Source organism: Lactuca serriola, chromosome 1 (assembly GCF_051521515.1).
Source record: "Lactuca serriola cultivar US96UC23 chromosome 1, Lser_US96UC23_V15, whole genome shotgun sequence".
Classification (NCBI taxonomy): Eukaryota; Viridiplantae; Streptophyta; class Magnoliopsida; order Asterales; family Asteraceae; genus Lactuca; species Lactuca serriola.
The window spans coordinates 181,539,544-181,555,458 of record NC_136408.1 but is presented as its reverse complement, the minus strand read 5'-3'; the positions used below and the strand labels follow the sequence as shown (position 1 = coordinate 181,555,458).

Here is a 15,915-nt window from a genome sequence, read left to right as displayed (position 1 = left end):
TTATCTAATCTGAGGTGAACTCCCAATAAAATAACATGCATGCCAGTTTTCATTGATATGATTTGGTACATGTTGTTAGGAAAATTTAACCTTATAGAAGGTCTACATTATATCAACGTAACAGAAAATTTTGACAGCACATAGACCCTTTGACAAGTGTAATCACTTAGACGCAGGGTCAAAACTACTTGCAAGAAAGAGTAGCCGCAACACATACCCGTAAATCTAATTTATAAAAAAAAAACGTGAGTAGTTGCAATCACTACTCGAGGCGGGTGGTATTAGCTGGTCCCTTGAGGGTCTTGAGACGAGGTGGAGGCTCCCTGCAACTCCGCAATTCGGCATTCGGCCGCAGTCACTCTCTCCTTGAGAGCTGCGTGCCTTATCTGGTACCCCTTACCTCTGCCCGAGAGGTGGTAAGGTCCTCGATGAGTTGGTCCATGGGATAGTAGTCTCTTTCCAAGTCCCTGGTACGAGCATCCGAGGCTTCTACGGCAGTGTTGAGATCCCGAACTTGATTCGTCACTTCCTTATTCTGGTCCCCAAGGTTCGTGATCTGCTGGATCACGACTGGGAGGGCTTTGTCAGCCGGTCCCCCATGACTGAGATCGTAGTAACCCCGTTGATCACCAAATGGTGATCGTTTTCGTTGTTGACAACTCCATCTCTTGATCACTGTTGCCTAACAGGGCTCGGGCCCGTTGTAGCCAAAATGGTTCACAAACATCCTGGCGATGTAAGGAGGGTTGATGACTTCCTCCTCCGGCTCCTCCTCTTCTTCTTCGTCCTCCAATTCCTCTTCTTATTCGTTCTCTTTGGGGTCTTCTTCAAGCTCCTCCTCAAATACATCCTCGGGATCCTCTTCCGGTTCTGCTTCCAACCAACCACCGTTCCCCTGGTTCGGAAAGTAGGGGTCTCTGGGTAAATGAAATCCTGCCATGTCGTCTGTACGAGAATAGGGGTGTAAGAGGCACATAATAAATATTAGAAATATTGTGCTTAGTTAACATAAAATACTCCTATAGTATTTTAACGGCTGTGTTTGATTCTTAACGTGTTTCTTGTATGGGTGTTGGTAAGTCGATAGACTTATTGTCCACTATGACTATCCCCTGACATATACTAGTCACTTCTCAGACGAATATAGTTGATCAGGCTATATTCCTCCGAGACTTGATTGCATATCCCAAGGCGTATTCACATTGCACAACTCCTCTATTTTTAACTTTCGTGTTTTCCTTAGACGTGACACTATACCGGTATGCATGTATGTACTCATACTTTTTCATAAAAGTAACGCTTTTATTATTTTTAAAAGTATATTTGTAGGGAAAACCTTTAAATAATAGAATCTTAGTCCCTTTGTGTTTATAGTTTGTATATCTTATGTGGTTTGATATGTTCACTATTAACAATGCTCTGATACCAATCTGTCATACCCCCAAACCATGGATGGCGGAAACGTTAGGGTTGGAAATGACTTCATGTATAGTATCACAAAAACGAGTATGATAATGCTCATAGTAAATACAACCATCATAATTATAATTGAAAAAGTTACACCGTAGTATGGGTTTACATGTTTCAAAATCAATTACACTATGATGACCAAAAATGAATTGTTTGACGATTTAACGTCCCATCCTCAAAAGCTGTTGATTTCCTATTTCACTGATTTCCTAAGAATACAAGTAATTTCGAAAAAGTGCCAACATTTAAGTTGGTGAGTTCATAAACTTTTAGATATAGAGTTTGAAAACCTTTATTTGTAATGGTAATGTATGCACAAGAAAAATCCAATGTTTTCCTTATAATATGTTGAGTAGTGTTAAATCCCAAGACCGAATGTATGAGAGCGTTTCAGAATTTTAACGAAGTATGCTATTTAAAATAGATAAAACCCTTTTTAGAAAAGAATTTACCGTAAACTTTAAGTGTTGTTAACTCCCTATGTGATTTGTTATAAGCATACTACGACTAGATGACCTGCTACAATGTTTTTCAGACGTTTAGAATTTGTTATGACATTTGTCACCCGTAGACCTGCAGGTCCTGCTGTAGCTAGCAGCAAGGTGTGGGGTGTCAATCCCAATATAGATCTATACACAATTATCACGCTCTCCCTACAAGAGACTCTGGTTATAATTTACAGGAATTTTAACCCGTACTCTAAGAGTACAATGAAGACGTGTCTCACAATTTACGATAATGAGTTTACGTATAGTATGTTTGTAATGCATAACTATTCTTCGTATGTTTCATCTTGTATGTTTGTAATGTTAAAGGACTTTTACAATTGAAGGAGTAATTTCTATTATTTAGATGTAACTTAACAGAAAACACAAGTAACATATGAAGTCATCAAAGACAAATACTTTGCTCAACATGTTACAAAGTGTTATGAAAGTTGTAAGCTGTGAATTAGTTTTTAACCTTTCTGCAGTGTTTTAGAAAAATCATAGAGAAATCATACAAATTCAAAAACTGAATTCGTAAGCTCTGAGAGTTTAGAGATTGTGTCTAGTTTATCCGTAATTTTTATTATGATTTTTAGAAGTCTCTAACTAGTGTGAAAATGCTCCTATTCACAAATTGGCCCGAATTCGTTTTTGAATTGATAGACAATTTTATAAAAATCACCATAAATTGTAGAAAAATCGTCTGGAGATGTGCAAGAAGTCATTAGAAAGGTATATCATGTTTAAGATGGTCAAAACAGTCCGTGAATAAGACTCAACTTTTCTGTTAAAAGCTGAAGTATGAGTTTGAGTTATATTAAGGTGTGTTAACTTGTATCCCCCCTCCCAAAAAAAATAAATAAATAAATAACTTAAAGAAAAGATGAAAATATATGGGTATGAACTCACCATGAGTGATTTCCTTAGATGAATGTTGAAGAGAAAGTGTTTCCAAGTCAAGATCACTTGGTAAAGGCTTGGAGAGTTGAAGATCTAAAAACAATCACTACTAGAAAAACAGCCTTTTACGATGTGCAATGCGTGTCGTAAAACGCTCAAATGGCGCGCAAATGCGTGTCAAGGAAGGCCCTGTCATAACGAGAGACGACACGCTTTTGCGCGTCGTCTGTAGACAGAGCGCATTTACGACGCACATTTATGACACACATTTACGACGCACGATGCGTATCAAGGAAGCCACTGTCATAAAAGAAGACGACGCACATTTGCGTGTCGTGACCATACGACACGCGTTTACGACGCACATTGCGTATCATTTAAGCCCCTGTCATAAATGAAGATGACACGCATTTGCGTGTCATAAACTTCAGCAACCATTTACGATATACATTTAAGACGTGTCTTTACGATACTCATTTACACGTAATACAACAATATGGAATCAAATATATACCAAAACAATCAATTTCATGCGTAACACCATGTCAAAAAATTGTAATACATTGTTGTAAAGGGGATCCGATCGTACATTCTTATTAAGAGGTTTTCCCAAACTATATGACCTAATACTACATTGCTATTAAGGGGCAACTTCTTGTTTCAGATATCATGTCCACATCATAAGCTTTATTTCTCTTTTCTTTTTTAGCAATAGGCGCAATAACAGTTAATGTATCTCTATCCCCCCCTTACTTTGTAGCTTGGTCAAGAGCATCATCTCCACCCTACATAGTAATGAAATAAAAATAATGTAAGAGAGAAACATGTAGTCTAAATGATTTAAAACACGTGAATTTAACTATCCTTACAAAATATGTGAATTTAACTATCCTTATCAAAAACTGACTTTTATGAACTTTCCCTTATTAAGTTTTCAAATATGTTTTTAACATCATTTATCATATAGCACTTCATCCAAGACAACATTTAATGGGGGTAAAAGAACCAGGGTCTTAGTAATTAACTTTTTGCTTATTTACCAAATAATGTCAATAAGGCTTCTTATAACACTAAATAGACACACATAAGGAGTTCCTGACCTTTGCATATAATAATGAGATTTGAACTTGAGAATTCTCCAGTAACTATTATAAGAAATGCCAAGAATGGATAGAAGACTGTTGTAAAACATGATTTCAAGAAGAAAGCCCATCTTCTGCACCAGGCCTCTCTTGCTTTTTTCCTTGCTCAGTCACGTCTATTGGTATTTGCTAGCTGCTTAACTAATTAACCAACAAGATAAAGATTAAACTTTTATAAGATACAAAATGTTATAAAAAACAGAAAGTTAGTAAAACAAAGTTAAAAATAGAGCTCTGTCTCAGTTTACCTTAGTTTTAGCCATCATTTGTGGCTCAGCCTTCTCAACTTCAACTGATGACATAAAGGTTTCTTACCTCAGTTGTATTCCCATCAATTCCTTCACTCGTTCCTTCAATCTCCCCACTGTTTTATAAACGAGCTATTGTTTCCACCTGTGTGAATTCCCATCAATATTGTTTCCACCTTCATAAAAGACTAACAAGATTATGTTAGAAAGGTCAAGAAGACTTACAAGATGAACTATAGGATGTGCAGAAACACCTCTATGTGGATAGAAAGCAGCATATGGTGGCATCATATGTTGATTTTGTGGTTTTGCAAGTACAAAAAAAGTCAACAGAAAGGTCAACTTGATAAATCTGAATGAATGGACACAATTGTTTGCATGTTATACCTATGGAGCACCCCACATATAAGGGCAAGGAGCATGACCAGATGCAACAACAGGATTATAGTATGGTGGCACAGCCATTTTAGGGCCATAACATACCTGTGGAAATATAAAGATCCAAAATAAGATTTGAATTAATAAAATTCAGATGGTTTGTGGTGAGATGTTTTATTATAAAGGAGTTTTAAATGCAGCCTACATACCGTACTTCTAATTCATTGGCTCTCTCAGTGAACCCAAATGAGACTAAAACACCAAACATATTAACTAAGGAAGACATTCCAACAAAACCTGCATGCCAGCCCTTTGGTAAACTTGATCATTTATAGCTTTGGTAATAGAAAATAAGGTTTAAATGTTTGTTTATGCAATGAATTATCATTGGCAAACCCTTGAAACCAAACCCCTTTTCCACACCGATGGCAAACTGGAAGGGTAAACTCATATCTCTATTCCATGTAAGTTTTTTATGTTTGCTCAAACAGTCTATTATTACCATCATTAAATATTTATCAGGTTATATAGTAGGATCAATATATAGAACCATCTGTTTTGGGTGAAGTAAGATTATTAGATAGTTAAATTACCACTTTATGAAATAATTAGAAGCCTAAGAACATTTGTTTCTATAACGTTTCGGTTTCTATAGTTTGAGCTAATATTTTTATGGTTATAAACCTTATTTGCTATTGTCTTGGAGCTGTTGCATGCCCATAAAGAACTGTCATGGCCAGCTGCTAGGAGATTCATTTCGGGATGACAGCCGAGTATCCAGAATCTGTCATGTTCCCTGCTTTGGTATCTGAAAGATAAAGTTGATAAGTTTGATTTGTGATCCCGAAGTATCTTGGTGATAATGTATGACACAAGAAGAGATGGAAATTAAAAGCATATTAACAAATGAACTTGATAGTGTTTTACCATTTGTATTTTACAACATTTGGTGATGTTGGCATGTGTTTTACCGTTATTTTCTATGCATTTCCATGCACTTGATAATGTTCATGAGTCTATTAATTTAATAAACTTACAAATATTGATCATATTATACTCCCATCTTAGCTTTTCGAGGGATTCTAATCCTATGGCTTCAAAAGTTTTGCACCAGTGTTTGTAATCATCCAAGCAATAATTGTATCAGCAAGCAAATCCAACACTTTTGAATTATTTTCACGAAGAGTTGGAGAGTCTACACCTAGTGAATTACCTACTTCTTTAGCAACTGCTTCCCATGGTGTCCCTGCAGTTAAATTTGCAAATAGCTCTCCTCCCCTGTTTATAGCATCCACCATTCCTGGTGGGACATTTGGCAAAGCCTGGTCAATGCAAATAGGTTTACAAATCACAACACAAGATATATTATTATGTTAATAAGCCAAACAGAAACAACAACAACCAAACCTGATGTAAAGGAAGTCCATGATCACCAGGAAGTGAACAAATTGACATATCCAACACTGAACAAAAGGCAGACTCTGAGCTAAGCACATGAGCTAGGGTGGAGGTTTCATCAATCGTACCATCTTTGAATTTAATTAAAAGATTCCTTGAGATTCCATAGTATGAATTTATATGCACAACAAAATCATAATGTTTCAACTTTCATCAAAAGGATTTACATTTACATTTACATAATTAATAATAGATACTAGTCTTCGAGTTTCTTCTGGTTTTGGAGAGAAATTGTCTCTTCCATTAGCCGACTCCATGTACAAAGGAGGAAGTTGCTCAATTAATGGTATAACTTGTTTCATAATGCGAGGGTTAAGGTTCTCCAAGTTTTTTAAAGTCATTTCTGCCTGTACAAATGGAATCAATCATTTTATATTAAAAAAAGTGTTTCTTAATTGTTACCCTACAAGGGATAGTTGGTGATGATTCAATTTGTGAGAGGATTGGTCCAATGCTTTGAGCCATTGGTAAAAGAACAAGTAAGAGCAATAGGACAACCATCATGGCATCCTGAAAGACCAATGATATTATGATATAATTGCAATAATTAAAGAGAAATGGATAATAACAAGTAAGTACCTTGTTGTTGAAAGCCATATATAAAGCGACATCTTTAGACGACACACATTTTATTATAGGCGCCCTCCGTGTTTTTTTTTTTGTTTAGACACTAATTTAAGTGCACGCTAAAATGCGCATCCTAAATCCTTATAATTTATAGAGAGATGACATTATTTTTAGGTCACACACTTTTGTGTATCGCAAATCGATACGTATCATAAATTGCGCGTTGTAAAAGGCTGTTTTTCTAGTAGTGAATTATGGTGACCTTTGTTATCAAAGATTCATAATCTGAGTGAAGGAGTGAATAATGTTCAATGTAGGATGAGAATACTTACTGAATGAGGGTGAAAAGCTCAAAGGCAGCCTTGGAGTCTCGAGTTCTTAGAGAGGGAAATGAGAGAGAAGTGTTTTTTTCTTGGTGAGAGAGTGAGTAAAGTGGAAGGAGAGATGGGAGTTTCCAACTTTTGATCAAGTTACCAGCTAGAGGAGAGGTGTGAGAGGACAAATAGTTGAGTAGGTATGGATGAATAGTGACTGAAGGTTGTTCAATGTGCGTAGGGGGTTAGCATGAGTAACACTACATGGAAAAATCAACACTCTAACTCAATATCTCACCCACTAGATATTGTTCTTATGTTGAGATTTCCCCCAAAATGTGATTAAAATATGAATATATATGGTCTTATATGTCAAAATATAAGTTTGGGTGAAAATCCCACGCGAAAATCATGAAAAACGAGCTTAGAACGCAAAAGTGGTCGAAAACCGGGAGAATGATGCGAACCTACGAGGGTTCTGGAGCCAATGTGCAAATTCTGAAGCTCTTTCATGGTTTCAGAGTGAGGATTGCGGAGTCAGCAGCTTTCGGAGCAGATCAGAGGCTTCCGAAGTGCGAGGCTGTCCGGGGCGGTGTCTTCCGAGACATGCGAGGTAAGAGCATTCTGGAGTGAAGGAGTCCGAAGCTAGGGGAGGTTCGAAGATGCGAATTTGTCCGACTACCAAGAGGGTTCCGGACCAAGAGGGTTCCGGACTAAGAGGGTTCTTTTGGGTTTTCTCCTTTGGTTTTGGGCTGTTTTCGACTGAGAAATGTATATAGAGAGATTTGGGAGGGATTTCACATACTTGGAGAGATTTGGGATAGATTTCACATACTTGGAGAAATTTGGGAGAGATTTCACATAGTTGGAGAGATTTGGGAGAGATTTGACATAGTTGGAGAGATTTGGGAGAGATTTCACATACTTGGAGAGATTTGGGAGAGATTGAGAGAGACTTTGTTAGGAGCCTTTATTAATGTTTTTCTTCGTAGTTCAACGACCGAAGGCTTAGTTATATCTCATTTTGAGTGTTATACACCCCAAAGGGCACGTGATATTGTTTTATAGAGTTGTTACTTCCCTCCTCCCGATAAGGGTTTAGAATTTTGAACATTTGAAACTTTCAAGTGTTACTTTGCATTTATGATTTAGAGTCATACATTAGTAACCGTAAATAAATCCCTAATCATATTAGTACTAGTTGAGTTGACCGGTTTGACTTGATGACTTTATATGACTTTGACTTTACCAGAAATTTATGATTGTCACAGTTTGAATATTCGGAACTTATTGTTGTAAGTTCTGAATAGTTTAGACATACATATGAGCTTTCTAATAAAAGGTGTATGAGCTGAGATAAAGGCTTATCGAAGCATCTCGTATTAGAAATCTAAACTTTGGTAAGAAAGTCAATAAGTATTGATTTCTAGAAGTCCAACTGGTTTATGGATACATGTCAAAGCTAGTGGGAGCATAAGTGTTATGCTAGTACCAAAATAAATTTTTTGCTGGTGGGAGCACAATTATTATGTGAAGTGTTGCAAGTTAGCAATACTAGTTATAGGAAACAAAGGTTACAAATTTGCAAAGTTGCAAAATTTGAGAAGTTGTTTCGCTATAATAAGGGAGAGGATATTTATACTTTATTTCGAATCTAAAAGTTTAGATTGAAGTATTAATCAAACTTAGTCATGGATCTATATGAATATCTTGTTGAAACATTTCAACACTGGAAATTCTATATATGGAAATATTATAGCAAAGGACTGGTCAAGTATCATGTATTTATGTATGACATTATGAAACGTGTCATATATGCTTCGGATATAGGATCGATTGCATATGCTATAATATTCATGTGTTCTAATTTTCCAAATGCCTTGGGCATTGAAAGTCATTAAACAACCATCAAGGACAATCTGAGGATTGGTTGCTTGTGTATAGTAGGAAGTATAGTAATGAATGGACTAAATTGATATAATTCTAAATAGATAGGATTATATTAAGAATGGATAGTGATATGGAAATTATGGAAAAGTTTCCATAATGGGAGTTGGATATCAAGAATCTGTGAGTAAGTTAGAAACTTTTATGCAAGAAGGATGTTCAAAGGAATGTGCTTTGAATATGAGACTTCGTATCCATGGAATTGTCTTGTAACAATTTCCAATGGAAAGTTTTGTAATTGGCAAAGTCTCTGTGACCTGTGTACATAGTCATTACAAAAGGATCACTACATATAAGCTTAGAATCTAACAGATTATAGTAAGTGGCAAGGACTTGGTATTCTTACACTTATGATAAGGATTTGGAATTATGAAATGTGTGTCATTGGAAATGTTTACAATTGATCGATTTCACAAATAAAGGACCACAGGTAAACATTGTATGCATGCTTGGAGCATGGGATAACTATTGTGTTAATTCAAGTATTAAGTTGATTAATCGAAACATTATAAAATGAATAATGTGTAATCAATGTGGTGATTAAATAAAAGGTGTTTTATTTATATTCAAAAGCTTTTAGACCATATTGGATTCGATTATTCTTGTGTTGCATTTTGCATGTTTTGACTTCCCGAATAATAAGATTATTCAAACTATCCACAATCGATCATGCTTTAGAAGTAGGTATTTAAGCAAGCATGTCATGAATCTGTTTGTAGATTGTCCAAGCGTTAGACATAACACAAGTTTGCTGCAGTATTCATGAGTACTCTTGTAATAAGATTTGAGTATTGGATTAAACCCATGCTCATCTGAATGGATTTTATCACGAGTGATTGTGAGACGATAATATCTGATATTCTTGAAATGGAGAGATATGAGTTGCAGTTTACAAGTTGGTTGCACATTGATGATGTGAAAACGCACCAGTAACTTGGTGTTATAAAACGCATTACTGTGTGTGATTTGATGAGTAAATAGAGCAAGCATATGAGTTGAAGTTTATCTATTCCTTTTACCCTAAGAGGGATAAAAGTGATATATATGGGCCCCTCGATGATTTAGTGATGACACCCTAAGCGCTTGACCAAGCCACGACTGATTTGATATGTTCAATTAGTCGGTCGTCATAAATCGGAAATCGGGAAACAACACATGAACAAAGAGAATGATTATAATCCATGTCTCAGTTCATACGATATCTGGAATGGAGGAATATATGATCCCATATCTAATGGACGCATTGCTGATAAGATCAGAGTTTAATAGCGGATCTTGAGAGCTACGATTCCTAGTCGGGTTTTGAAGTCGTAACTGCAATTATAGTTATTAGACTTATCCAAGTGGGAGACTGTTGGATTAGGTGTCTAAGCCCATAACTATAATTGGTATGTACATGACCCGAGAGTAGCGTGGTCCATTTTGTGTTGCCTTCACTAGAACAATCTGATAGGATGGATATTTGAGAAAGAGGTTATTTGTGATTTATTAATATATTATAATTATGATATATTAGTGGAGAAATCATATTATTTAATTAGTATTGATCAAGAATTAATTTGGAATTAATTTTGTGATCAAAAGAGACTAATTAAATTAACGGGGTCTGATTATGCAAATCAGTGATACATATGAGTTGGACTATTGATCCATGATGGACTAAGTTTATGTGAGAGTCCATGAAGAGTTAGTCCATAAGAATTATTGGATGATAAGCCTAAGTGTAAGAATTAGGGTTTGCATATGACTCTTGGAATTCTACACTATATATGTATTTCCCTAAGGCTAAAATCGACCCTAATGAGTTCTAAGAGAACCCTAGCCGATTTTGGTGGTTCTAGCCACTCTCTCAAAGTCCTCAATTTGTTAATGGTGTTTGTGACTTGTTTGAGGCATCGCACTTGAGGTGCTAAGCTCTTGAAAGGCCAACAACTACAAGCTACAAATAAGAGGTATTTTTCTAACGAATTTTTATGATTCATGTACCAAATTTGTATGCTAGATAGGTTCATGCTTTGGATAATTTTTGTTGCATGTATAACTAGAGAAAACTTAGATCCCAAGCATTAGGGTTGTATGTGAACCATAGGAGTGTTGTAGTACACAAAACCCAACACATTTTTGGTTGAAACTAGTGACCAAATTTCCATAATTGATTTTAATTCATTTCATTATTTTTTCCCAAAAGCTAGAAACGAATCTAACTGTGCTGAAACGTGTCATCTTCACTAAATGGTCCGAATTTAGCTACATTGATACTCCATCTTGTAAAATCCATTGTACATTGTAGGAAAATCATATATACTTGTATAATTAGTCCCTAGAAAGCTAAAGTACATACCATTTGGAATATAGAAAAAAATTGTAATTTTGGCAGGTTTTGGTAGTGCTAAAGTGGTCTCGAACAAACTGTTCTTTTAGGTCAAAATCTGGTGAATGAGTCAAGTAGTTTATTTATATGTTTAGAGAAAATACAAGTCATTTATAATACTAATTGTTATTATAATAGAGTTGTGAAGTTATTTGGTGTTGGATTCTGGGGCTACTGTTTGATGGTTACCCTGTATTTCAGGGTGAGTCTACACTCTGTGATGTTGTGCATCCTTTGCTCTTGCTCGTGTGTGCTTGTAGGTTGTGTATGGGTAGTACTAGGATGTGTTTGCAGCTAGTAGGTGTATGATATCCACTCTACATACCAAGCAAGGGATACATGTACAATATTTTCTCAAGCTACCGAGGAATACTTATAGGACGACTCAACATACTGAGTGAGAGATCGGGCTTAGTCGATGTGTCCGAAGGGCTCGTCATACTGAGCAAGGGGATAGAGCTTATTAGATGTTTCCTAAACTAGTTTTTGCTTATTTTTGATTTGGTTGGTGACATGCATGCATGACTATGTGGTTAGATGCTATTAGTATCTGTATGTTAGCGGTAGATCATGTATGATATTATGTTGTGTGCGTGTGAAATTCACTTAGCTTTTTGCTTACCTTTTTCCCTTAAAACTTATTGTTTCAAGATAATCAGGTACCAAATATGAGGAATGACAGTACACACTGGATCAACATTGAAGACAGGGATTTTATGATGTAGTTTTTATTTGTGTTATTGTGAGATTTTTGGGTGTATACTTATGGGTAGTTTGGATATTTAAATGAATATTGTTTTGGGTTTTCTACAAACTAAAAGACAATAAATTAATATTTTTTAGTTAATTAAAGATTATATTTAAACGTTCAAATTAACTGTTAGTTTTGGGATGTTACATAACACCATGCTCGATAGGTGAAGGAAAGCCCCACAAACATTATGAAACAAGAAAACGATCTAATTTACTAAGTTTGAACCCCATCTTTCACACCTCATAAGCGTCATGTCTGCCAAAGGGAAGTCAACAAGCTTCGACCCATCTATAAACTAGTAAAACACCATAACCGAACCTGGATAAAACAGCAAACAAACTGCTCCAACTAGTCCCCAAGCTTGTCAAAAATTCCCCATAAACACACACCTGAAAATAAAGACATATATTATAGAAGATTATCCTATAGTTGTCTCATGTATTCCAAAACCTAAGGAGCATTATTATATGCCTTTTCATGCATCTTTTATAATAGATTTTATTAGCATTTACCATCATATTTATGCATTTGCATGTGTATTAGTTTAAATAATGGTCAACTCATGTTTTAGTCAGAATTCTCGTAATGCTCATGTTTTCATGTTGTTTTAAGATATTTTGAGTGGATCGGGGATTTGGAAGTAGTTTAGATGCATTATAGGAGCTTAATGGAGCTAAAAGACCCGAGGAAGCTGGAAGATGGGTCAGATTCGCTGAAACTGAAGAGTTTGTATCTGAAATGTATCTTTAAGAGTTAATTCGATTGCGTTTTTCACCATGCGATTGTGATTTTGATCATGTATTGTATTTGCAACTTTCCCAAGCCAGAAATCAATTTTCAGGATATCGAAGTGTTTATTTGATCATCTTTTCCCACATAACACGATCGCGTTTTTTAGATTTATGCCCAAAACAACATCGTACTTCATTAAACGGAGAATTTGGGACTTCGAAAAAAAACACTATCAAAACGATCGTGTTTATCTATAAAAATTGATCATGTTTTTCACTTTTTCGTGTTTTTTTGCTGGCTCATATATAAATACCTCCCATCTAATCGGTTTGGACCGTAGAGATTCCCAGACGTCGAAAAAACCCTTTTTAGAAGTTTTTTGAGGCGATTGTTCTTCGTTTTCATTAATTTCTGAAGATCTGAATGTTGTGGATCATTGCAGTTAGATTAGTAAGATTTAGTAGTTTAATGTCTCATTTTTACTGTTCTTGATTCGTTTTTAGTCATGTCTGGCTAAACCCAAGATTCTTGTTTTGCACAGACTAGTACTTTTCATGTAGTTAATTATTAGACCTAGTTTTTGATTTGTGATTCTAACTAGTAATTTCAATTTTGATCTTAATGAACGTTTGAATTTGATTTTTTTTGGCCTGGTCACCAAGTAAGGGTTTAATCATTCTAGTTAATCAGTTAATTGAATTCGTAATTTCTCTAATCAACTGGTAATAAGTATCAGATTGGTTCCAGGTTGGGATTTAACTTTGATATAAACTGAAATTTCATATTTTTACACGTCCGTACTTGTGAGAACTATTGAATATTGTTGGAATTTTACACGGATCATAATGTTGCTTTTCTGAATTTAATTAAGAGCTTGTTTAATTAGATCAGTAAAAATTTAGGGTTAATTAAAGAGCTTATTTTGATTAACCAATTAGGTCAAAGAGAATGTACTAGAGCTAATTAGTTGTTCTCAGTACCAGCTTAGATAGAACAATTTTTGAATAACCAGGTTTGTGTAGATTGCATTATTAGGAAAGTCAAGGGAGAATTGAATTCACTGTTTATTATTGAATTTCATATAGTTTATTTCACTACAATTTTTAGTTTTAATTGATAATCAAAATCCCTCGTTTTATATTTATCTGTTTTTGACAAGTATGTGCCTTACGCAAAGACGAATTGACCATTAGGTTATGTCCATAAGGATTCGACACTGCTTCCCTGATAAATGCTTTAGGTGTTCGAACCTTAGGGGATATGACACCAACTGAAATCTGGGAGCTAATAGAAAAGCTAGCTATTAAGTCAAAACATTTTGGTAACAAAAAAGAGTGGTACACTGATCAGCCTTTGTCACAACTAGAAATTTTAAGTCCAAAACCAAGCCAAATGGGTCTCGTATATATAATAGTTATAGCTATACTGTTATTGTGTTTTGGTAATGCAATATTTGATAATTATACTACCCTAAAGTCTCTTAAGCCAATACAAACAATAAGAAATTTAAGTTACGTCAAGGTGTTGATCATATCAACATAAAACCAATACATTAAAGTTCATGTGCATTCTTGACCATGAACACTTTCCTAGGAAACGTCCATGCCGTGAACTACATCTTGAAAGTCATGTATTGGCTGTAAACCACTTCCAAGAGGCCACTTTGGCCTTAAACCACCTCAAGCCACTAAACATGGAGCGTGAACTCCATAAAGGGGAGCATCTTGACCGTGAACACCATAAAGAGAAGCATCTTGACCGTGAACACCATTCTAGGCCACAATTTGCCCGTAAACTCTTGTTTAAACCCATTATGACCATGAACCCCTTTCCAATTCAACGTGTTTACGGTGATGTTGAGTTGTAATATGTAAAGTCCCAATGCAAATCCCAGTAAAACATGCATTAACCCTTAGTAATTTGGCATTACCCATCAGTAATCAAAGCAAACATCCCATCCAATTCTTATCTACATATGAAGGAGCGTAAACCCCATTATGATTTCATCGAACTCATTTCCACTTCTGTGAATCCTCCGTAAACCCTCCCAAGCATTCAACCAATTGCCAGGAACCATTTTCTTCACAATTCTTCCTAAAATTTGGTAAGTAAATTATGCCTAGCTACAGGATTCATACATTTAGTTATTTTAAATCTCCTACTCACACATAAATTTATGTGTTTATAACCTTATGCTAGCAAATCCTCAAGAAGTTCATCCAACACATCAAGTGTTCTAGGCACAATGTTCTTACCTCATCTCTGCAACTACACTATCTTCTACCCAAGGTGAGCTTCATACCCTTATTTTTGAGTTTTCATTGTTTTTGGGGGAGGATACAAGTCAAAGCCTTGTTTAAATCTTGATATATTTCCTTGTTATCCATGTATGCTAAGTTACATGTCCTAAACTTATGAATACTCCATATGAATAAGTCCAAGGACTCAAAATCTTGTGCAAGCCTCACGTGTTTGAACCATGTTTTACAAATTATGTATAGAAAGAAGAACTAGTATGTTACAAAATACAAGTCACAAATTGTTATGACCAAAACCCACAAGGATTGCTTCAAAATTTTCTTAAATAATTTGTTGGACAAAATATTATGGAAGTGCTTAAATTATGGACATAATAATATTTTGGGACCACTTTCCGCTATATATATATATATATATATATATATATATATATATATATATATATATATATATATATATTGTGACAACCCGAATTTCCTATCCTGTACTGTCAAGCACTTCATTGAATGACAAACTTACTCCTGATAACTTTTAGCATAATTTTGAGTCCGTTTGAACATTCTGGGCTTTATTTCATTAGAGGAATAAGTAAATGAGAGTGTCGTTTGAACTTGTAACCTGTCAAACAAGCTTAAGTCCTCAAAAGAGGAGTTTACGACCAAGACCTTGGAGTTTACGGTCGTAAACTCAAGGTGGCCATAAACCCCTTGGAATATATATGGCACTTAGTCATTTTTAATTCATTTCTTCCATTCCAAGTCCAAGAAAATGGAATTCTCTCTAGGATCTTGAGAGTTTTGCTTCCATATTTCAATATAGTAAGTAAACTTTCCATTTTCAACTTGATATCCTTCCATATCTACTGAATACACATGATTTCATCCATG

The 15,915-nt window shown here is 35.3% G+C and overlaps 1 protein-coding gene across 1 annotated transcript; it reads right to left on the bottom strand.

Annotated features, from left to right (window-relative positions):
• Positions 1–5,714: 5,714 nt before the first annotated feature.
• LOC145064378 (uncharacterized) lies at positions 5,715–15,029 on the bottom strand. Its single transcript, XM_079011845.1, has 6 exons — positions 15,025–15,029; positions 6,664–6,727; positions 6,487–6,594; positions 6,282–6,431; positions 6,034–6,231; positions 5,715–5,948 (listed from the first exon to the last, which is right to left on the bottom strand). Exons 1-6 carry the CDS (start codon positions 15,027–15,029, stop codon positions 5,715–5,717), a joined length of 759 nt encoding a protein of 252 aa, XP_078867971.1.
• Between the last annotated feature and the right edge of the window lie 886 nt (positions 15,030–15,915).